A 16,976-nucleotide genomic window follows, 5' to 3' on the forward strand; every position below is an offset into this window, starting at 1 on the left:
GTTTGGCTCTGTGCCTTTGGAGGACGCTATCCGCTTTTCCAATGGGCCCTGGAAAACCTCCACCAGGCTACGTAAAACACATCATCTGGGGGAGGCCAGGGAGCTCGCTAAACTACATTTCCTCAATCTAGGACGCCCGCTTTCGATGTCTGCAGTGTTTAGTTGAAAAAAAAAAACACACACCGTAAAATGTTGTTCCTTGGGGTGCTTTAAAATCTACTCTCCTGTTTGCCTCCTAGACATTCCACATTTAGAACAGAGTCATGTCTCGTTCAAAATTGTCAGGTTTGACATGTAGACTGCAGACCTGAAGATTTTTTTAGACCACCCATATGTTCTCGTCATATTTCAGATTCTGTACCGCTCTGAGCCATTGCCTGCAGCGAAACGGTAGTATTTCACTCCAGCGTCTCTCGCTTGGCCGTTCCTTTCAGAGGGAGGTGCACAATGCATGCTGGGTGTTGTAGGAATGTAGAATGGGCGAAACCTCAAGCTGTTTTTACGACTTTCTCCACGGCGTCAATTTCAAATATTATTGCTTCTGTCGATTAAAGAGAACACCAGCTTTGACTGACAGCGGTGTTTTTAAGGGGCGAACTGCTCCTTTAAGCACATCAACAACAGCCAGTTTATGTGTTTTAAGAACTTTCACATCAAAGGGAAATATATGAAACAATAGATGTAAACTGTTTATGGGGTTTGAAATTGTCAATTGACACTTTAAATAAGAAGTAAGAGCTACGGCCGTGCTAGCAGCTCTGTGGGGCTGTATAAAGGCTAAGCAGTGCTTTTTGCTAAGTGCTAACAATAGCACACTAACATCCTTTGTGTGTATTTCATACTGCAAGTATTTGGTCCAACTGTGCGCCTGTACCCTTTACATCTCATATTGTTGATCAAATATTAGTGTATCTAACTATCAACTATGAGATCTGACCAGGGGCTTCACAGACCAACCCCTTTGTGCACAAAGTATCTGTTGTGGAACAATGAATTTATTCTGTTTGTTGTTGTTTTTTCATATTTTTAACATAATCTGTCTTCACAGACTTTCTGTCGGACTCAGTGGCCATCACCTGAGGAGTACAGCCAGCTGGAGGTCCAAACAAGCCTCGGACGCACCGACATTGTCCGCTGGTTCAAGGATCACCGCTCGGCTCTGAAGAACGGCGAAACTCTGGACTGGATGGAAAGTTTCCAAAACCAGAATCTTGCAGAGCGGCAGACAGCCGGCCAGGAACAGAACGGCCAGACTTCTGACAGAAAACAGACTGTGTCCTCGGAAGTCAAGGCTGTGAGGGGTGAGTTTGGATCAGAGTGTTTTTCTTCTATTAATATCACTTTGAGTGTTTTATTCACTTGTTTGACTTTGTGTTTGCTCTGTTGCGAACATTTCTGCAGCAGAGGAGGCGAGTGAGAACACAGCAGCAGCTACAGAGAGCTCCAAGCTGTCCGACCCAGACAAAGTGCAGTGGTTGACTGACAGGTTAGGCCACGATGTGACGGATCTGAGCCGGGCCAAACCGGACCAGACCAGCTCTAGCGCTGCTGACAAAGGAAGGTAGGTGTAGAGATACAGACCTCTCTTATCCTATATTTATTTCCTAGTGGGAGAATTATGTTTACGCAGACAAAAAAAGATCAGCTCCCGGCCAATATTAGATTTTTTAAGGCATATCTGAGGAGTTATTTTAAGATTTTTCTGTAAACAGTCTAAAAATACAGAACTGTATGGGCAGAGCAAGTTATGGATGCTGAATCACTCTATTTATGCTCCGGCTATTTGTTGCATCCACTAAATCTTTATGCATCTCTCACAGAACCATGCAATGTGCAAATAAAAAACGTATTTTTGTTTCGAGTTCTTAGAAGGAGTGTGTTTGTGTTTAAACATTTGTGTCTGTGTCCCTGGCAGGTGGGTGAAGGTGACTGTGGCTGTGGGAGAGGAGAGTGAAGACGGAGTGGAAAGACAGAAACTGGCTACAGACACTGACGTCCTGACCCTGGAGCAACCCGGGAGGGTCACAGGTTGATGGTAGGTTGAATTAGTGAAAATAACAGTAACAGTATGACAGCATGTAGTATGTATGTGTTGAAAAACTGAGAAAACTTCAGACATGTATAATAATACAGTATATTACTAATGAGATTAATCCGGTTAAGAGCCTGATTAACGCCATAAATCAATTGGGTTATGTTGTAACGGTGTGACCGTGTGCCGGTGTGCCAGTTAGGTTGCAGATTACAAATGTCCAAAGCAATAATAAAAATTTAGAACCTAAAATAGACTCAACCTAACAGCAACATAGACACCCAACAAACAATAAAGCACAACAGAGTAAATCCACTTTAAATGGGTTATTAGTTCAAAATCCAGTCTGTGACTTTACTACAACAGTCCACAAACTCAAAAATAATTCAGCAAGGATAATCCATAGCCAGTTCAGTTCAGTTCAGTGTATTCAAACGCAAAACAACATTGAAATTCAATGCGAGGAAAAGTTAAGCAAGGAAAAATATAAACAAAATAGTTAATGCTCACGCATGCAGTCAAAAGTCCAGTGAGTCTAGTCCGGGTTTTCAGGCCAGTCATCAGTCAGTCTCCGTCTCGGCAGCCGTTGTATTTCCACAATAAAGCCGCTTTACCACTTGTCAAAAAGCCCACTAACACCCGCTAACACCCAGCTTTAATGCTTAATGGGAAAGGCTACAATCGACATTCAGACCCGGGTCAAATGACTCTGCAGTATACCCGGGTAATCATCACCTCGCCTCCAATCGGCATTGATGGGAACACAAAACCTGTGTCGACACGCTAATCTCCGCCCCCTTTCCTGCACGATGCTATGCTCCGTGGGTAACTTCTGCGACTCCTTGTCATCTCAGCTACAAATTCCACCCGCCTCCATCCAAGCAGCACTCGAACATTGTTCCACATTTGTCGGCGCCGAGTTTGATAAACAGACTTATTGAGTAATAGATACAATAAAGACCTAACCACCGTAACATCTTCACTGTTTACTAACCCTGTTTCGGGCACGTTTGTGATGTCAGACGGTGACACAGCAGAAAAGAGACCGAAAGCAGGATACTCCACTGGCTGAAGTAATTATTGCCTGCTAACACATTCAGTAGAAAGGCAACATGAGCATATGAAGTTGTGTTTCTGGCCAACAGATGAATGTCCCTGTAATAATATCTGCCGCTTGCTTCACTTTGTTTGCGAGTTAGAGGCTAACTCTGTCTGTCTGCAGATCCTACAGTTTATGGGGTTTTTGTTATGCTGAACACAGCTGCCTGTTGAGACTAAAAGAGAACAAAGACAGTAAGGTTGTGAATCCTTAAACCAAAACAATTAGCTTTAAGATACATTTAGCCAAGGGGCAGCTCCTTTGTCTATATGAGCAGCTCCTTTCATATCACACACAGTTATTTGACCCAATGTTTAAATCAAACGTCATAAAGATGTGACTCTATTTGTCCCCGTCACAAAGGGGTTAAATTGTGGCTAAAACCAAGATAACACGAAGGACATGGCTGCTGCTGTATTGGCTCTGATGTGTCCTTGCTTTTCAATGCATGCTGGGATACGCTCCAGCCCTCTATGATCCCGATCAGAAATAACTGGCTGTAGCAAACGATCGGCCGGTGCTGCGAGATGCTTCACTGTGTCACTTGGCTTGAACAGATAGATAAATAAATGGTGAACTGTTCCTTTTTAAGATGCCACAGCTGCAGCCTCCTGCTACACAGGAAGTTATTAGGCTGTAATTACCTCTGATTAGTCTGTCACTAAGATGGCATGCTGGGATGGCAGGATGATACTTGGACAACGCCATCATTAGCATCAAAGATGTAGACACACACATCGTTACTGTCACAGGAAGGCTGAAGGAATGGTGCGAGTGGTATTAAATGTCTAGTTCTTTGTGAAATAATTAGCACTTCCTCTTGCCAACAAAGTTTTGTTTTCAATGTGCGTAATACCATCTATTTAGGAGTAGATGATTTGTGAAATTCTCTTTTGCCATTCTCTTTTTAAAGTGGTGATCTCAAAGATTTCAGTTTCGTTCTCTTTGGTGGCACCTTTGGCGATAAACGGTAATTGCGGGAGCAATCCAAACCAGCTATCCAGACAGTGGCTGTGTTCGAAATGCTGTCCTTTATACTACATACTACATACCATATACCCCATGCTATATACTGCGTACTGTGTTGGACAGTAGTATGTAGTATGGAGGACTTTTTCAAATTCATATTTCAGTATGCTACACAGGGCGGAAGTAAACAGTAACTGCCGCTTCTTTAGCTATAGCGCCCCCTTCTGCTGGAATGCTGCTGCTGTCCGTCATTTCAACTGCCGCTGTGACGTTCCAGTGCTTTGCATTGTGGGATACAGTAGGCGAGGTAGACTGGTCCAAGGCATACTGGAGATTTTCTCCGAATCAGTACGACATCCGGGTATTTTTGGCATACTGCACATTTCCCTTTTGTTTGCGTACTGCATTCTACATTTTGGCAAAATCTGTATGAACTGCTGGTATAGTATGGCATTTCGAACACAGCAAGTGTCTCATGTGTGACGTCCACAGTTCGGTGGACTCCTACACTCCGGTTGTAACTCTTGATTTTCCTCGCTGATGGTCGCTTTCCTTTTTAGACTGTTTGCCTTCATCTGAGCGTCAAATTTGTTTATTTTTCTTTGGATTTTCATCAGTGGGCCACAGGCTCAATCACTATTGTGTTACCTCATTTTGCGATAGATAGAGACTGAACAGACATTTATTTAAATGAAAATCTTCAAGATAAAGAGGTAAAAACATCAGTAGAACAATGAAATGCCGTCCTTCTGATCTTTTCACTCTGTTTCTCTCCAATTCTGTTCCAGGTCGAGCAAGTAACCGACTGCTGCTGAGTCAGTCAACATCCCACGACGACTCATAATGTGGAACCAGTGATGGAACTGTCTGCCGGTGATGTCATCACAAAGCGCCAGGGACTGTGGAGTTCTGCAGTTAAAGCACTGATTTGTGGTGCACACGCAGACATTAAGAGGAGTGCCAAAGCTGGACTTGATGCATTGTTCTTACTACTACTACACTTTGTTTGTTTTTTTTAAAAAAGAAGCACCCTTGTAAATATTTTTCTGTATTACATAAAAAAGTTTGTACAGTTTTACTGGGAGGGCAGGTTTTGTTACATTTTTAAAAAGAGTCAGACCGGCGCCCCAAAACCTGGAATGTTTTTTTGTTGTTGTTGTTTTAAGATCAAAGTGTATGATAGTTTGTTATTTGCTGAAATTCAGTCCTATTTTTTTGAGAAACATACATTCGCAGTACTCGGTATGAGTAGTGTTTGATGGCACTTGCATATATCTCCATAGTAGCGATAGATATTTTCATGCTAGATCACTTCATCTCAATCTGTTAGGAAGCTGTAACTTTTTTCTCTCCTGCAGCGTCACCTTGACTCGCCTCATAGAATTACGCTGAAGGAGGCAATCACTCAGAAGTGCTGGAGTCGCAGTTCAGAGGAGTGACAGTGTTTTGGGCGATTTGAACACAGTTTCAGCGTCACTGCTGAGAGGCCAGAGAATGAACACAAACAGCCACAGGCGCAGACCGAGACGAATGAATTAATGCACTATGTGTCCCGACTTTAGTATCTTTTCTAATCAGCTGGTTGTCGCCTGAGGCTCAAACAGTACAGAATGTTTGTTTTTCCTGATATAGAAAAGATTGATCACATATAGAAGAGAGTGGAGTGTCTGTTTGATCGCACCGTGCTGCCTTTTCAGCTCTCTTTTCTGACATCTACTGTCCGCCTCAGACCTGGGTACAGCACAGACCATCGATGAAGACTTCAGATCATCACTTCTTGATTTTTACCCCGTGAAATACTCTTGAATGAACTTTGCCAAGAAGATTTTGGTTCACGCATGATAAAATAACTGAACTCCTTTTATTTGGGTCATTTCACACGTCCCTTTGCTCAGCTGTGATCTGTGAACACACCTCCTGTCTTCTCTTTGGGCTTGCTGACATGAGGAAATCCTCCTTACCAAAGCTGGGTTTAGTGAGTTCCTGTACGGTCAGTTCAGAACACCTGAAATGGTTCGTGAATCTTCCGGCCGCAGATATATTTGATCAACTCTGTGCTGATTTCCTGAAAAACAGCAAAACCATTCGGATCACATGAACTTCTTGCACGCGCTTCAACAATTTTCATTTTTAACAACTTATTTTCAAAAATAATTTAAAAGGGATATCTGTGTTTTCTGGTTCAAATTGCAAGTGCTTGCATTATTTCAGCAAGCCAAAAAAAGTGAAGTTGAACTGTCGCTGAAAACCCGTTTGAACAGCAGGTGTACGGCTGTCGGCTGGCTGAGTGTCTGCTGCTGCTTTAGCTTCATGTTCAGACAGGTATCTGGGATACTGTACAATCTGTCGGCTAGTTTGAAAAACTGCTTGCATTTTCATTTTCTACTTTAAGTCTGCTGTAACTCAATAAATACACAACCAACTGTAACACTGTCTTGGTCTGTCAGTATAAAGTGTATGCATCATCACAAAGAAGCTCAGTGAAGACATGAGCATTGATTCAGTGAGAAATATCGCCTTCTCTGTCCTGTACGCTGGCTGTCAGGTCACTTAGACTTTATACATCTCCTTATCAGGGTTTGGTTAAACCTGACAGGGTTTTTTCTTATTTCATATAGGTATAAAGTGCTACATCTATACAGCCTATTTCTTAATCAAACATGCTTCATGCTTGCATCAAACGCATGCATCAAACATAGTGAATATGCCGGGCGTGTAGCCAGCAGTTAGCATAAACGGCTTCCGGTCAAGACTTACTTTTCTGCGTGCTGCATTGTTTACAGAAAAAGAAACCATTTTTCTTGTGATTTATTTTAATCAACGGGTCTTGCCTTTGAAGAAATTTCAACATCCTGATGCATATTTGTAAAAATGAAGCATTATCAAGTCTGTCCTTAAGAGGAGAATAAAAAACGACCTTTAAAATGCTCGTTTGCATTCGAGGAAGTCTGGGAATCTGAACACTGAACGGCTTTCGTGACACAGTGTCAGGGAATTTGTCTCAAGTTGAATTTTAGATCTAGAACAGATTGTTAGCTGAACTTGCTGCAGATGTCTGTTTATAGAGATTAATAAGAAGCTAAATCGTTGTCAGAAAGTCGCTGATGGGAGCCGGGATGTCATTACGGCGGATTACGTTCCGCCTGCTTTTGCTCTCCAGACGGACCGTTTTTCCTGCGTACGCCGCAGCCTGCTGATACGTGATTGGTCAATATTACTCGGACTACAAGCGCAGTACAAACGGAAACCAGAACACTTGCCTTCCCATTTTTTTGTCGAATCTGTAAATCGCGATTATATTTGACTTGACCAGGGGAAACACGACACACTTTTGGGGACATCATCTTTTAGTCTGTTGAAGATTAAGCGGCAACTTCAGATCTGTCAACATGTAACAAAAACCTTCCTGCTGCCAACCCACTGACTAAAACTAATGTATGTTGTATTTTAATGTTTTGACATTTAAGGCACAGATATAAATTGTATCTGCCAGATCACTTTCAAGCCTTTGACGCTAATTGATCCCTGACGCCCAGAAGTTGTCCAAAGAGATTACAATAAAAACTGAAACATTTACCTCAAAGTACCTCAAAGAAAAGGTCCACAATAGGTTCTGTTATTGCTTTGACCATGTTGGAGTTTGACAGAAGCCTCATAGCAGGACACCCTTGAGTTACACAACTCAGCAGCGAACTATCATCTCTTTTCTGCACTCATTGGGCAACAGTGATGCTTCTGGAGGTCACTCTGATCTGCTCTTGTGGATTTTATACTTGTATGTAACAAGTTTGATGATACGTTCTCATAATTTTCTGACAGAGTGATTAACGACAAAGCTAATTTGCAGATTAATTGATAATGAGAATTATAATAAGTTCCTGCCCTAAATGTTTATTGTACTGATTCTCAATCTGCCGCTCTGGAACATAATTGGCTCATTTAAGAAACATGGAGGACAGTAATTACACACTCAGACTCGATCATCCTTTCAATAAACAACTGTTATATTTACAAAAAGAAGAGCAGAATCCCATCATCACCTCATTTTGGTTAAGATCATAGCTTAAGACAGAGGAAGATCCGGTCTGTGCCACAGAGGCTTATAAAACATCTTACAGCCGTGTACATTCAGACCTGAAACTGTGCTCTCTAACATAGCTTTGCCCATGTTCTGTGGAGGGTCGGCTGAGAGCTCCCAGTGCGTTGGTAATTACAATGTAATCTGATATGGCGTCACAGAGAGAGAGGGGACAGGAACACAAGAATCAAAATCAACAGCGTGCTGATGTGCAGCTGCAACGTCTCTGCTCCTGACAGTCCGGTGGCAGAGGGAGGAGAAAGGGGCGGATCGGGCGGATGAGAAGAAGAGGACAGGGAGGAGGAAGAGAAGTGGAGGGAAGATAGTGAATCATTGCATTAAAAAATCTATTTATTCATATCGTCTTCTACCTGCTTCACATGGACACGTCTGCAGTGGTAGTGAAAGTGAGGCTGGCTTTACTCTGGCCAGAGTCCTGCTGTGCCGTCTTGGTTAAAATGTTTGCTTCCTCTACATGAAACATACTGCTGTATCCTTTCAAACTAAACATGAATGAGTTAAATTTTAAGTCCAAATGTGAAAAAGCAAGCATTTTATCCTGAAACATTAACAGCACGGCCATTTTGTGATCAGGAGCAAAGGTGGAAGGAGGGTGGGGGAGGAGGGCGTAGCTCTTTCCTCGCGTCTCAGCTCATTCACCCCCCAGACGGTTGCCTTGGCCCCAGTTGTATCGTCCTCCTCCGCCTCCTCCTCCTCCTCCTCCTCCTCCTGCCGCCGGCTGCTGGGCAGCTGGTCTGCTGGGAGGGACTCCAAAGCCCGACACCCCTCCCCTCCTGTTGGGGAAGAAACGATACCTGCAGGGAGGAGGACAGAAATGTAAAGCGATCAGAGGGCAGGTGTGAGCAAACTCCTGGGTTATCTGTCAGCATGTTTTCCGTATGTTGTCTTTTGTGTCTGTCTTGTTACGTTCCCTTGTAAAAGTGCAGAAAACAACAGTAGAGGTCAAGATGGTTTATGTAGAACCAAAAGCTCTGTTACATCTGAAACAAGAGTTTTGGTATGAATATTTTCTTTTGATTATTTCTTTCTCTTCCAAAAAAGCTTCAGGCATGTTTTAACCCTGTCTAATTAGTTAATATTAGTTTCCCTGGTGACCCCGTGTGCTGCATTTTAAAGCAAGCCTCAGTAGCTAAACAGCAACCACTGTTGCCCTGAGTGGTAATTACAGCTCAATGGTAGATGCTAAAACATACTGTGGAGTCATGGCAGTGCAGCAAGAGAATAGAGAAAAAAAGTCAGCAAACTGTTACAGTAACACTGAACTTTGACCTCAGTGTTCAAACATCAGCTAACAATAGCAACGATGGGCACACCAGACAACGTAAGGCTGCTGCAGCAAACCCATGAGTGTACCGAGATAAGAAAGGGTGCGTTTTGTTCCTTATGAATTTAACGTCTCATTTGTGAAAGAAAAAATATATGTTATATTTAAGTAAATAATTGAACAGTTGCAAAGTCTTGCTTTCAAGCAGTGGATATCATCAACATCCCAGCAATCTCGGATCCCATCGGCTATAGTCTGACGACGTTGTAGCCTCTGGGGACAACGGTGAACATGCCGGGCGTGTAGCCAGCAGTCAGCTATAAACGACTTCCAGTCAAGACTTGCTTTTCCGTGTGCTGCGTTGTTTACAGAAAAATAACTCGTTTTTCTTGTGATTGACTTCAATTAACGGGTCTTATCTTTGCTGAAATTTCAACATTGTGATGTAGATTAGTAAAACGGAAAAATGAAGCTTTGTCAGGTCTGTCCTCAAGAGGAGAAGAGAGCTGCTTTTAAAATACTCGTTTGTGGAGCGGAGGTCGGATCGATCATTTCTTATGCATTCGAGGGAGTCGGGAAATCTGAACGCTGAACGGCTTTCATGACACAGTGTCAGGGAATTTATCTCAAGTTGAATTTTAGATCTTGAACAGATTGTTAGCTGTTAGCATGCAGATGTCTGTTTGAAGGGATTAATAAGAAGCTAAATCGTCGTCACGCTGATGGGAGCCTGGATGTCATTACAGCAGATTACGTTCCGCCTGCTTTTGCTCTCCACACGGACTGTTTTTCCTACGTACGCCGCAGCCTGATATGTGATTAGTCGATATTACTCGGACTACAAGTGTAGTACAAACGGAAACCAGAAAATCCACGTCCCTGCCTACAGATGTAGAATCTGTAGACAGAGATTAACTTCCCAGCGATGATGCTGGTGAGTAAAGTGTCAAAACTTAACAGAATAGGGGCTAAAACTTCTGAATAAAGCCCAGTTTGGAAATGAAAACTTACAAGAACTCTGGTGTGGAGAGGAAGGAGCGTCCTCCGAGATCCTGGGGGTATTTGAACATGAGGAAGAAGTAGAGGTGACCCACCAGGTTCCCGGTGAGTTCATTAAGAAACCTGCAAAAAGTATCAAAGAGAAGCTGCTTAATCAGACGTCTCTGAAACAATATTACACATTACTGTCACTTCTACATGCTGTTTAAGGCAGATGATCAGGTTATTTCTTTCTTTGTTTAAATAAGGAATGGTGTCATTTTCTGTGTGTTTAATAAATTACTATCAAACTGTGTCTTTAGTTTAACCTATAAAACCAGTTACTTACGAGCCTCCAATGATGAAGTTGAAGGCCAGGATGACCCACGGTAGATAGTGTGCCTACGACAGCGCAGAATATGAAGAAACATTAATCTGACTGTTTGAATTATCTCCTCACTGAGTCACAGGAACACTTCACATGCAGGTAGTAAATATTATGTGGAGAAAGGATCACACAATGACAGTTAAAGCCTGAAATACAGGCTATGTTACGCACTTTGATGTGACAGTAAAATACGAGACACCTTGAATGAGACTAGATTGAATTCTATTATATGAGATGTGACAAGAGGTGATAAAACTTGAGGTACCTTGAATCTCGTTCCGAACCAGAAGGACACGATCGTGTCTTTGTTGAACTGAGCCCACACGTAGAGCACCGACATGATCAGGGGGATCATCAGCAGCTGAGAACAACAACATAAACATTCACAGCTTAGAATTCATTCAAGTTTATTCAGTCTTTATTTCTTCAGTGCAAGATCACAGAAGATCAGAGGCGTGTTTCATAAAGGAGGGCTTATTGTGAAAAGTCTTAAATGGGCCTTTAGGCTGTTTTGTAAAGCCCCCTCAGAGCTCAGTGAAGTGTGCTTTAAGACAAGCGGGTAACGAGAACACTATCTGTGTTGCAAGTGCTGAAAATTGATGTTCAAGATTGTCACGATGCACCGTGACTCACATGACGTTTTTTTTTTATTGTCCAGTTTTATAATTTCGTGACATTTAAAGATCAAAGAAGTGGTGAAAATGGTGCTCAATGCCATGGGTCAAAGATATTTAATAGCTTAATTTAATTGTGGTGCTTTTGACAGCTGAAATGCTAGCATACTTAAAACAAAAACAAAAAAGATGTGAGGTCAAATTTGAAATACACAGCAAGGACGGCCCGTGTCAAATGTGATAAAATTGCCATGTGAGGAAGAGTGACGCATGATCACAGTGGCAGCAGAGTGGAGGGACTTTCAGCGAGGAAATGTTAGAAGAACAAGGATTTATTTTAATTCTGCTTGAACAAGAGTTAAAACTAAACCACAAAAACCTGATTTACTCGGAGGAATAGTTCTACATTTTGTGAAAAGGAAACATATTTGCTTTCTGACTGAGGACACACATGGTACAACATGGTTAAATGACAGGTCAGGAAACTGATACCAATCATGTAATGTAGGATAGCAAGTACGAAGCTACCACCAGCAAAAAGCTAAGTTAGCTTAGGAAAGGGTAGCAAATAGTAGGAAAATCAGCCAACCGGCAACTTTTGAGCTTCATAGTTAAAGTGGTAATCTCGAACATTTCTCTTTGGCGGCACCTATGGTGATAAACTGTAATTGCGGGAGCACACTTCCCAGATATCCAGACAGTGTTGCATGTGTGACGTCCATGGTTGGCTCCGGTTGTAACTCTTGATTTTCCTCGCTGACGGTCGCTTTCCTTTTTAGACTGTTTGCTTCATCTGAGCGTCGAATTTGTTTCTTTTTCTTTGGATTTTCACTTATTTTTGAAGTTGTATCTGTAGTCATCCATCTTTTCTTTGTTTGTTCAGCCGCAAGCAGCCGCTTAGCTCCGCCTACCCTCTCTGGCAGACCAACCACTGCTGGGTGATGGAAAACGCGTCACTAACTGGGCGCCGCTTGTGAATTTTTCCGCAAAAATCGCACCAGACACCCAGTCTGTAATACTGCTAATGCAAAGGCTTTCATCATCGGGCCATAGGCTCAATCACCATTGTATTACCTCATTCGGGGATAGATAGTGACGTAACAGACATTTATTTAAATTAAAATGTTCGAGATTATTAGTTAAAACTTATTTTATCTCATTGTTTATTATCAAAAAGATTAAACATTATCTTTTTTCATCTGGAACCAGCAGTGAGTAACATGCCCTGAGCAAAAAACAGACAATCATCTCCTGTCAAACAGAGTGTAAGAGATGTTAAGAGGTGCTGGTGGTAGCTTCATACTTTGCATGCATTACATAGATAAGATGTTAAACTTTTCCTTGAGCCAAGTTTAAGTGGAAATTACGAAACACTAAAATCCCCAGTGATGATTGCAAACAATTGCTGTCGCCTTTATAAACTGTAAAACAACCTCATGTTACACAGAGAGAGAGAGGAGGATTCTCACCCGCATGTTCATCAGCATCCCGGTTATCTTCAGCTAGAGTCAAGGACAGCAACCTTGTGGCTCAATACAATCACAGCTGGAACCCTAAGATTATCACTGTGGGTGGCTGGAAGGTTGCCAGTTCAAATCCCTACACTGACTGACTTTAATCTGCCACCTCCCTTCTTTGAGTAAAACATTAACCCCGACACCCATTCCTACGGTTTTGGTAACAAAAACTGAAAACTTAACTCAGGTTTCAGGAGACAAAAATGCCCAAATGTTACTTATTAACAAGAAATGTGTTTGAAAAGTCAGATCTGAACTCCTGACAGAAGACACAGAGTCGAGATGTGGGCTGGGCTGTGCTGCTGGTGCTGCATGTGACCTAGATTAGGTTTCTCTGCTCTGCAGGGGTAGACTGACACTGGGCCACTGGCACAGAGCCACCCTGACATGGCACAGTGGTGCAGAGAGAGAGAGAGGCCAAGAGAGAGAGAGAAGGCGAGAGAGGGGTACAGAGCAGACAGATGAAAGAGTAATGCAGAGGGGCCATGGAGGCAGCATGGAGCAAGAACAGGGACATAACCTTAGAAGGTTTTTGTGAGCTGGTCAAAGGATACAACAATGCAGATCCAGTTGAACAAAAGCATGAAAATGTAGTCTGCAGTTTTGCCATCAAACGCTCCTGGAAAACAAAAACAACAAAAAAAGGTTAGCATTAAAAAAGCACATTGTCTGCATGTGTGTAAGCCACCGAGGGAATCAGTCTCACCTGTCTCTAGCCGTGTGGAGTAGTGGTAAAGGAAATACAGGTTGACCATATACAAAAACCCTGTGTTAGGTGTTATTGGGAAATACAGGGTGGATGTCACTGGTCTCCAGAGCTGAAACAAACACAAGAGACATGGGTGTAATAGAAATGTAGAAAACATCAACAGAGCTGGGTTTGTTCACAGACCCAGACTTTCAAGGCTCTTCTTTGAACACATTTAGTCTCATGTGGAAGCACTGAAAGTGAGGCATCAGACGGCTGGGGTTCCTCTGCAGAGTCTGTTAACTTTCACAATTACATTAAACTATTTTATTTGATGGCAACAATCCTCAGATCAATACAACATTTAAGAAGTGACTTGAGGAGTGAAGATCATTTACTATACTAAATTCCTCTTCATCGTGGTGGGACATGATAGAATAGAATTACGAACAAAACACTGAAGTGAAACAACTTGTGTCTGCCCCTAGGTTATACCTAGAAATACTACAACACTTAACGTTATTTATTAATTATATTTTGCAACAACTTAACGATTAATCAGTGAAGAATTATTTTAATCATCATTAGTTGAAGAGGAAAAGGGTGAATTGGAGCTTATAATATCATATTACTGAAATGCCATTTAGTAATAATTAGATTAATCATGGATTTCATCTCCCTTAAGGCTAAAAGTCAACAGATTGTCACATGGATGAGATTAAGTTTCTTTTTTGGTTGCCATGCAACAAAACTAATTCCAGTAAATAGAATAACACAATAATAAGCTATTCATCAGTCGCTGTGCCTGTGTTTGTCTCAGACATCAGTAACATGTTGTAACTGGTACACCAGCTACAGTAAGTGTAATGATTGTCAAATTACTAGTGTTGATTAAAGCTTTAAAGGGCATTAACGTAAGTAAAACAAGCAATGCAACAACAGCTTAAAAATAGTTAAATACGTGTAAAATATCTTGCCATGGTAAACAAAGGTATCACCAGAGTAATATGATTAAATGGTTGCAAAAGTAAAAGCCGTCATCATAATGTTTTGCACTTAAGCTGCACATGAATTGGTATTTCATATAATATTAAGGGGTTATTGTCATTGCAAGACTAATATGGAAGTAGTGTATCCACTGCTGTGGATGGTGAGCAATATTCCACATACTTCATGCAGCACTGATTCGTTTAATGTGAAACAATTCACCATCATCACAATTATATTTATGAACTGTATGCACAAGGTATTTTTAGGTAATAAAATTGTAATCTTCTAAATATTAACCAGTATTTCTAAAAATAATCTAAAAAGTTAGTAATTTAAGTAAGCAAAATATTTTTCCGATCTGAATAGGTTAGGTACAAGTATCTCAAAGTTGTACTTTTATGCAGTAAGCACTCAGTTACTTTACACCCCTGAAAATAAGTAGTACGCTGGGTACATTTGCCCTAAGTTAGGTCTTATAAAATACATGTCACACCCCTTGTATTTACATTATTTAACCTTACGATCAAACTGGTGGTAAAAATTGCTGCTGAAGGAGGAATAAACTGTAAAACGGTATCTAAAGGGCTCGTTTCAGATTAGGAAAGTCCCATTACAACTTTCCATGAACAACAACAACAAAAAAAACACCTGACTATGACTGCTTATACTCGACTAATTACCTAAAAGGTAACACTTTGGCTCTGAAAGTTTAGGTAGCATTTTGACAGCTTCCGGAAGTCGTAGCCTCCTGCGTGACGTCTGGTCCTCTCATTGGTTGTTACGCAGCTCAGGCCTGCTGAGTGAGCCCTGTTAGCCACCTGCTAACTAACCACTGACAACATCCTAAACACAACAACCACAGCCTACATAAGCTACTCCAGCGCACACAGTTGAACAGGGTAGACCAAACTTACATGAAATCTGTTAATGACCAGCTCTGGAACCAGCATTAGGGTCCTGAAATCAACCAGTCCTAGTTTCCCAATAAAAGGGACAGCAATGGAGGCAGCAAACCAGTACCGGGTGACGAAAGGGATGCTTCTAAACCAGTCCCCGATGTCTGACATCTTTCCATACGATGGCTCGAGTCGAGTTGTAATCCCGAAACAAGAGCTCCTCTTAAAAATGAACAAATATCACAAAAAACTTGGGGTTCCTCGCTGCGTCTATGTCAGAATTGCTCCACTGCTAAGTTTACATGACGTGGCTAATCAAAGAGAGCTAGCTTCACATCCGTTACTGAGATCGGATCGCACACATCCGGTTCAGCTTTTCAAAGTAAAAACGCAAGAACGCTACTTATTTACTACCATTTACAGTATAATAACAAAAAGAAGAAGGGAAAATATTAAATGGAAATAAACATTTTTTTCCCGAAGAAACAGAAGTTTCAATTTATGACACTGTAATACTATTAATAACATGTTTAAAAAGATAACAATTTCCTTTTCCTTTTTGATATCACAGTATCAATTGATTCTTGGGAACGTTGCTAGCATTTGTTAAGGTCATGTTACATAATAACAAGGAAGAACATTTACCTTAAATCAATAACTTTTATTTTAGAGAATAACATCTTTATTGTAGAGAATAATATCACATTTGAGTGAAATATCAGGTACATGACCATTTTCATGTGCTGTTCCACTGTTAGGGACGTTGACGATTGACATTAACTTGACAATAGATTGAGGCAACAGCAATGGAAGTCTATTGTCTTTTTCCCCTCCAAGTTGTCGGCTCATTCCTTAATTTATTAAGAGTTATTGATCTCATTATTTATTTATTTGCCAATATATTTTAACGATGCTCTTATTTTGAAGACAAATATATGAACCGGATGTATCTGTATTGTCTCACATTATAATGTATGTGTTTTGTATTGCATTATTATCGTACTTCCTGTGTAATTTGCAAAAGCTCCCACTTGACCATCCAGACGCAGCCAGCAACATGAAGAGGCGTGCCAGACAGAATCCTTATGATTTAACTATATAACTTACATTCCAGGTTTTAGGTTTCAGGATTTGGGAGGGCACATTTTGAATGAAGACATGGGGAAAATGACTAAAGTAATTGAATTCAATTGAATAGGATTAGGAGGGCTCGTTTTTTTTAGATAATTAGTTGTTCAAGGCATTATGTTTTATGTGGAAATGATGTTTATGTCATTTTATATACATATTGAATCTGTGTATACAATGATGCTATTTTAAAAAAGTAAAATGACACCTCTATAAACTGGAAAAAGGTTCAACATTTTAAATGACACTGTACAATCTCTCTATTAAAAAAACAAAAAGAAAACATTTGATTACAAAAAAGAGATAAGAAATAC

General features: G+C 41.1%; 2 protein-coding genes across 2 annotated transcripts in view; one reads left to right on the plus strand and one right to left on the minus strand.

Annotated features, from left to right (window-relative positions):
• LOC138583944 (zinc fingers and homeoboxes protein 2-like) overlaps positions 1-6,522 on the plus strand; it is a 33,878-nt gene extending 27,356 nt beyond the window's left edge. The window contains exons 10-13 of the mRNA XM_069656017.1: positions 1,049-1,301; positions 1,402-1,561; positions 1,916-2,035; positions 4,889-6,522. Coding sequence (XP_069512118.1) covers positions 1,049-1,301; positions 1,402-1,561; positions 1,916-2,033 — 531 coding nt within the window. The 3' untranslated portion in view covers positions 2,034-2,035; positions 4,889-6,522. The remainder of the gene's footprint in view (positions 1-1,048; positions 1,302-1,401; positions 1,562-1,915; positions 2,036-4,888) is intronic.
• A 1,560-nt stretch (positions 6,523-8,082) lies between these two features.
• On the minus strand, positions 8,083-15,849 carry derl1 (derlin 1). The gene is made up of 8 exons (XM_069656018.1): positions 15,553-15,849; positions 13,667-13,778; positions 13,515-13,579; positions 12,913-12,939; positions 11,095-11,190; positions 10,791-10,843; positions 10,475-10,585; positions 8,083-8,993 (listed from the first exon to the last, which is right to left on the minus strand). Exons 1-8 carry the CDS (start codon positions 15,703-15,705, stop codon positions 8,831-8,833), a joined length of 780 nt encoding a protein of 259 aa, XP_069512119.1. The 5' UTR covers positions 15,706-15,849; the 3' UTR covers positions 8,083-8,830.
• Positions 15,850-16,976: the final 1,127 nt, after the last annotated feature.

Source organism: Semicossyphus pulcher, unplaced genomic scaffold, assembly GCF_022749685.1.
Source record: "Semicossyphus pulcher isolate SPU_LCO1_2020_fin unplaced genomic scaffold, fSemPul1.0.p SCAF_9, whole genome shotgun sequence".
Taxonomy (NCBI): domain Eukaryota; kingdom Metazoa; phylum Chordata; class Actinopteri; order Labriformes; family Labridae; genus Semicossyphus; species Semicossyphus pulcher.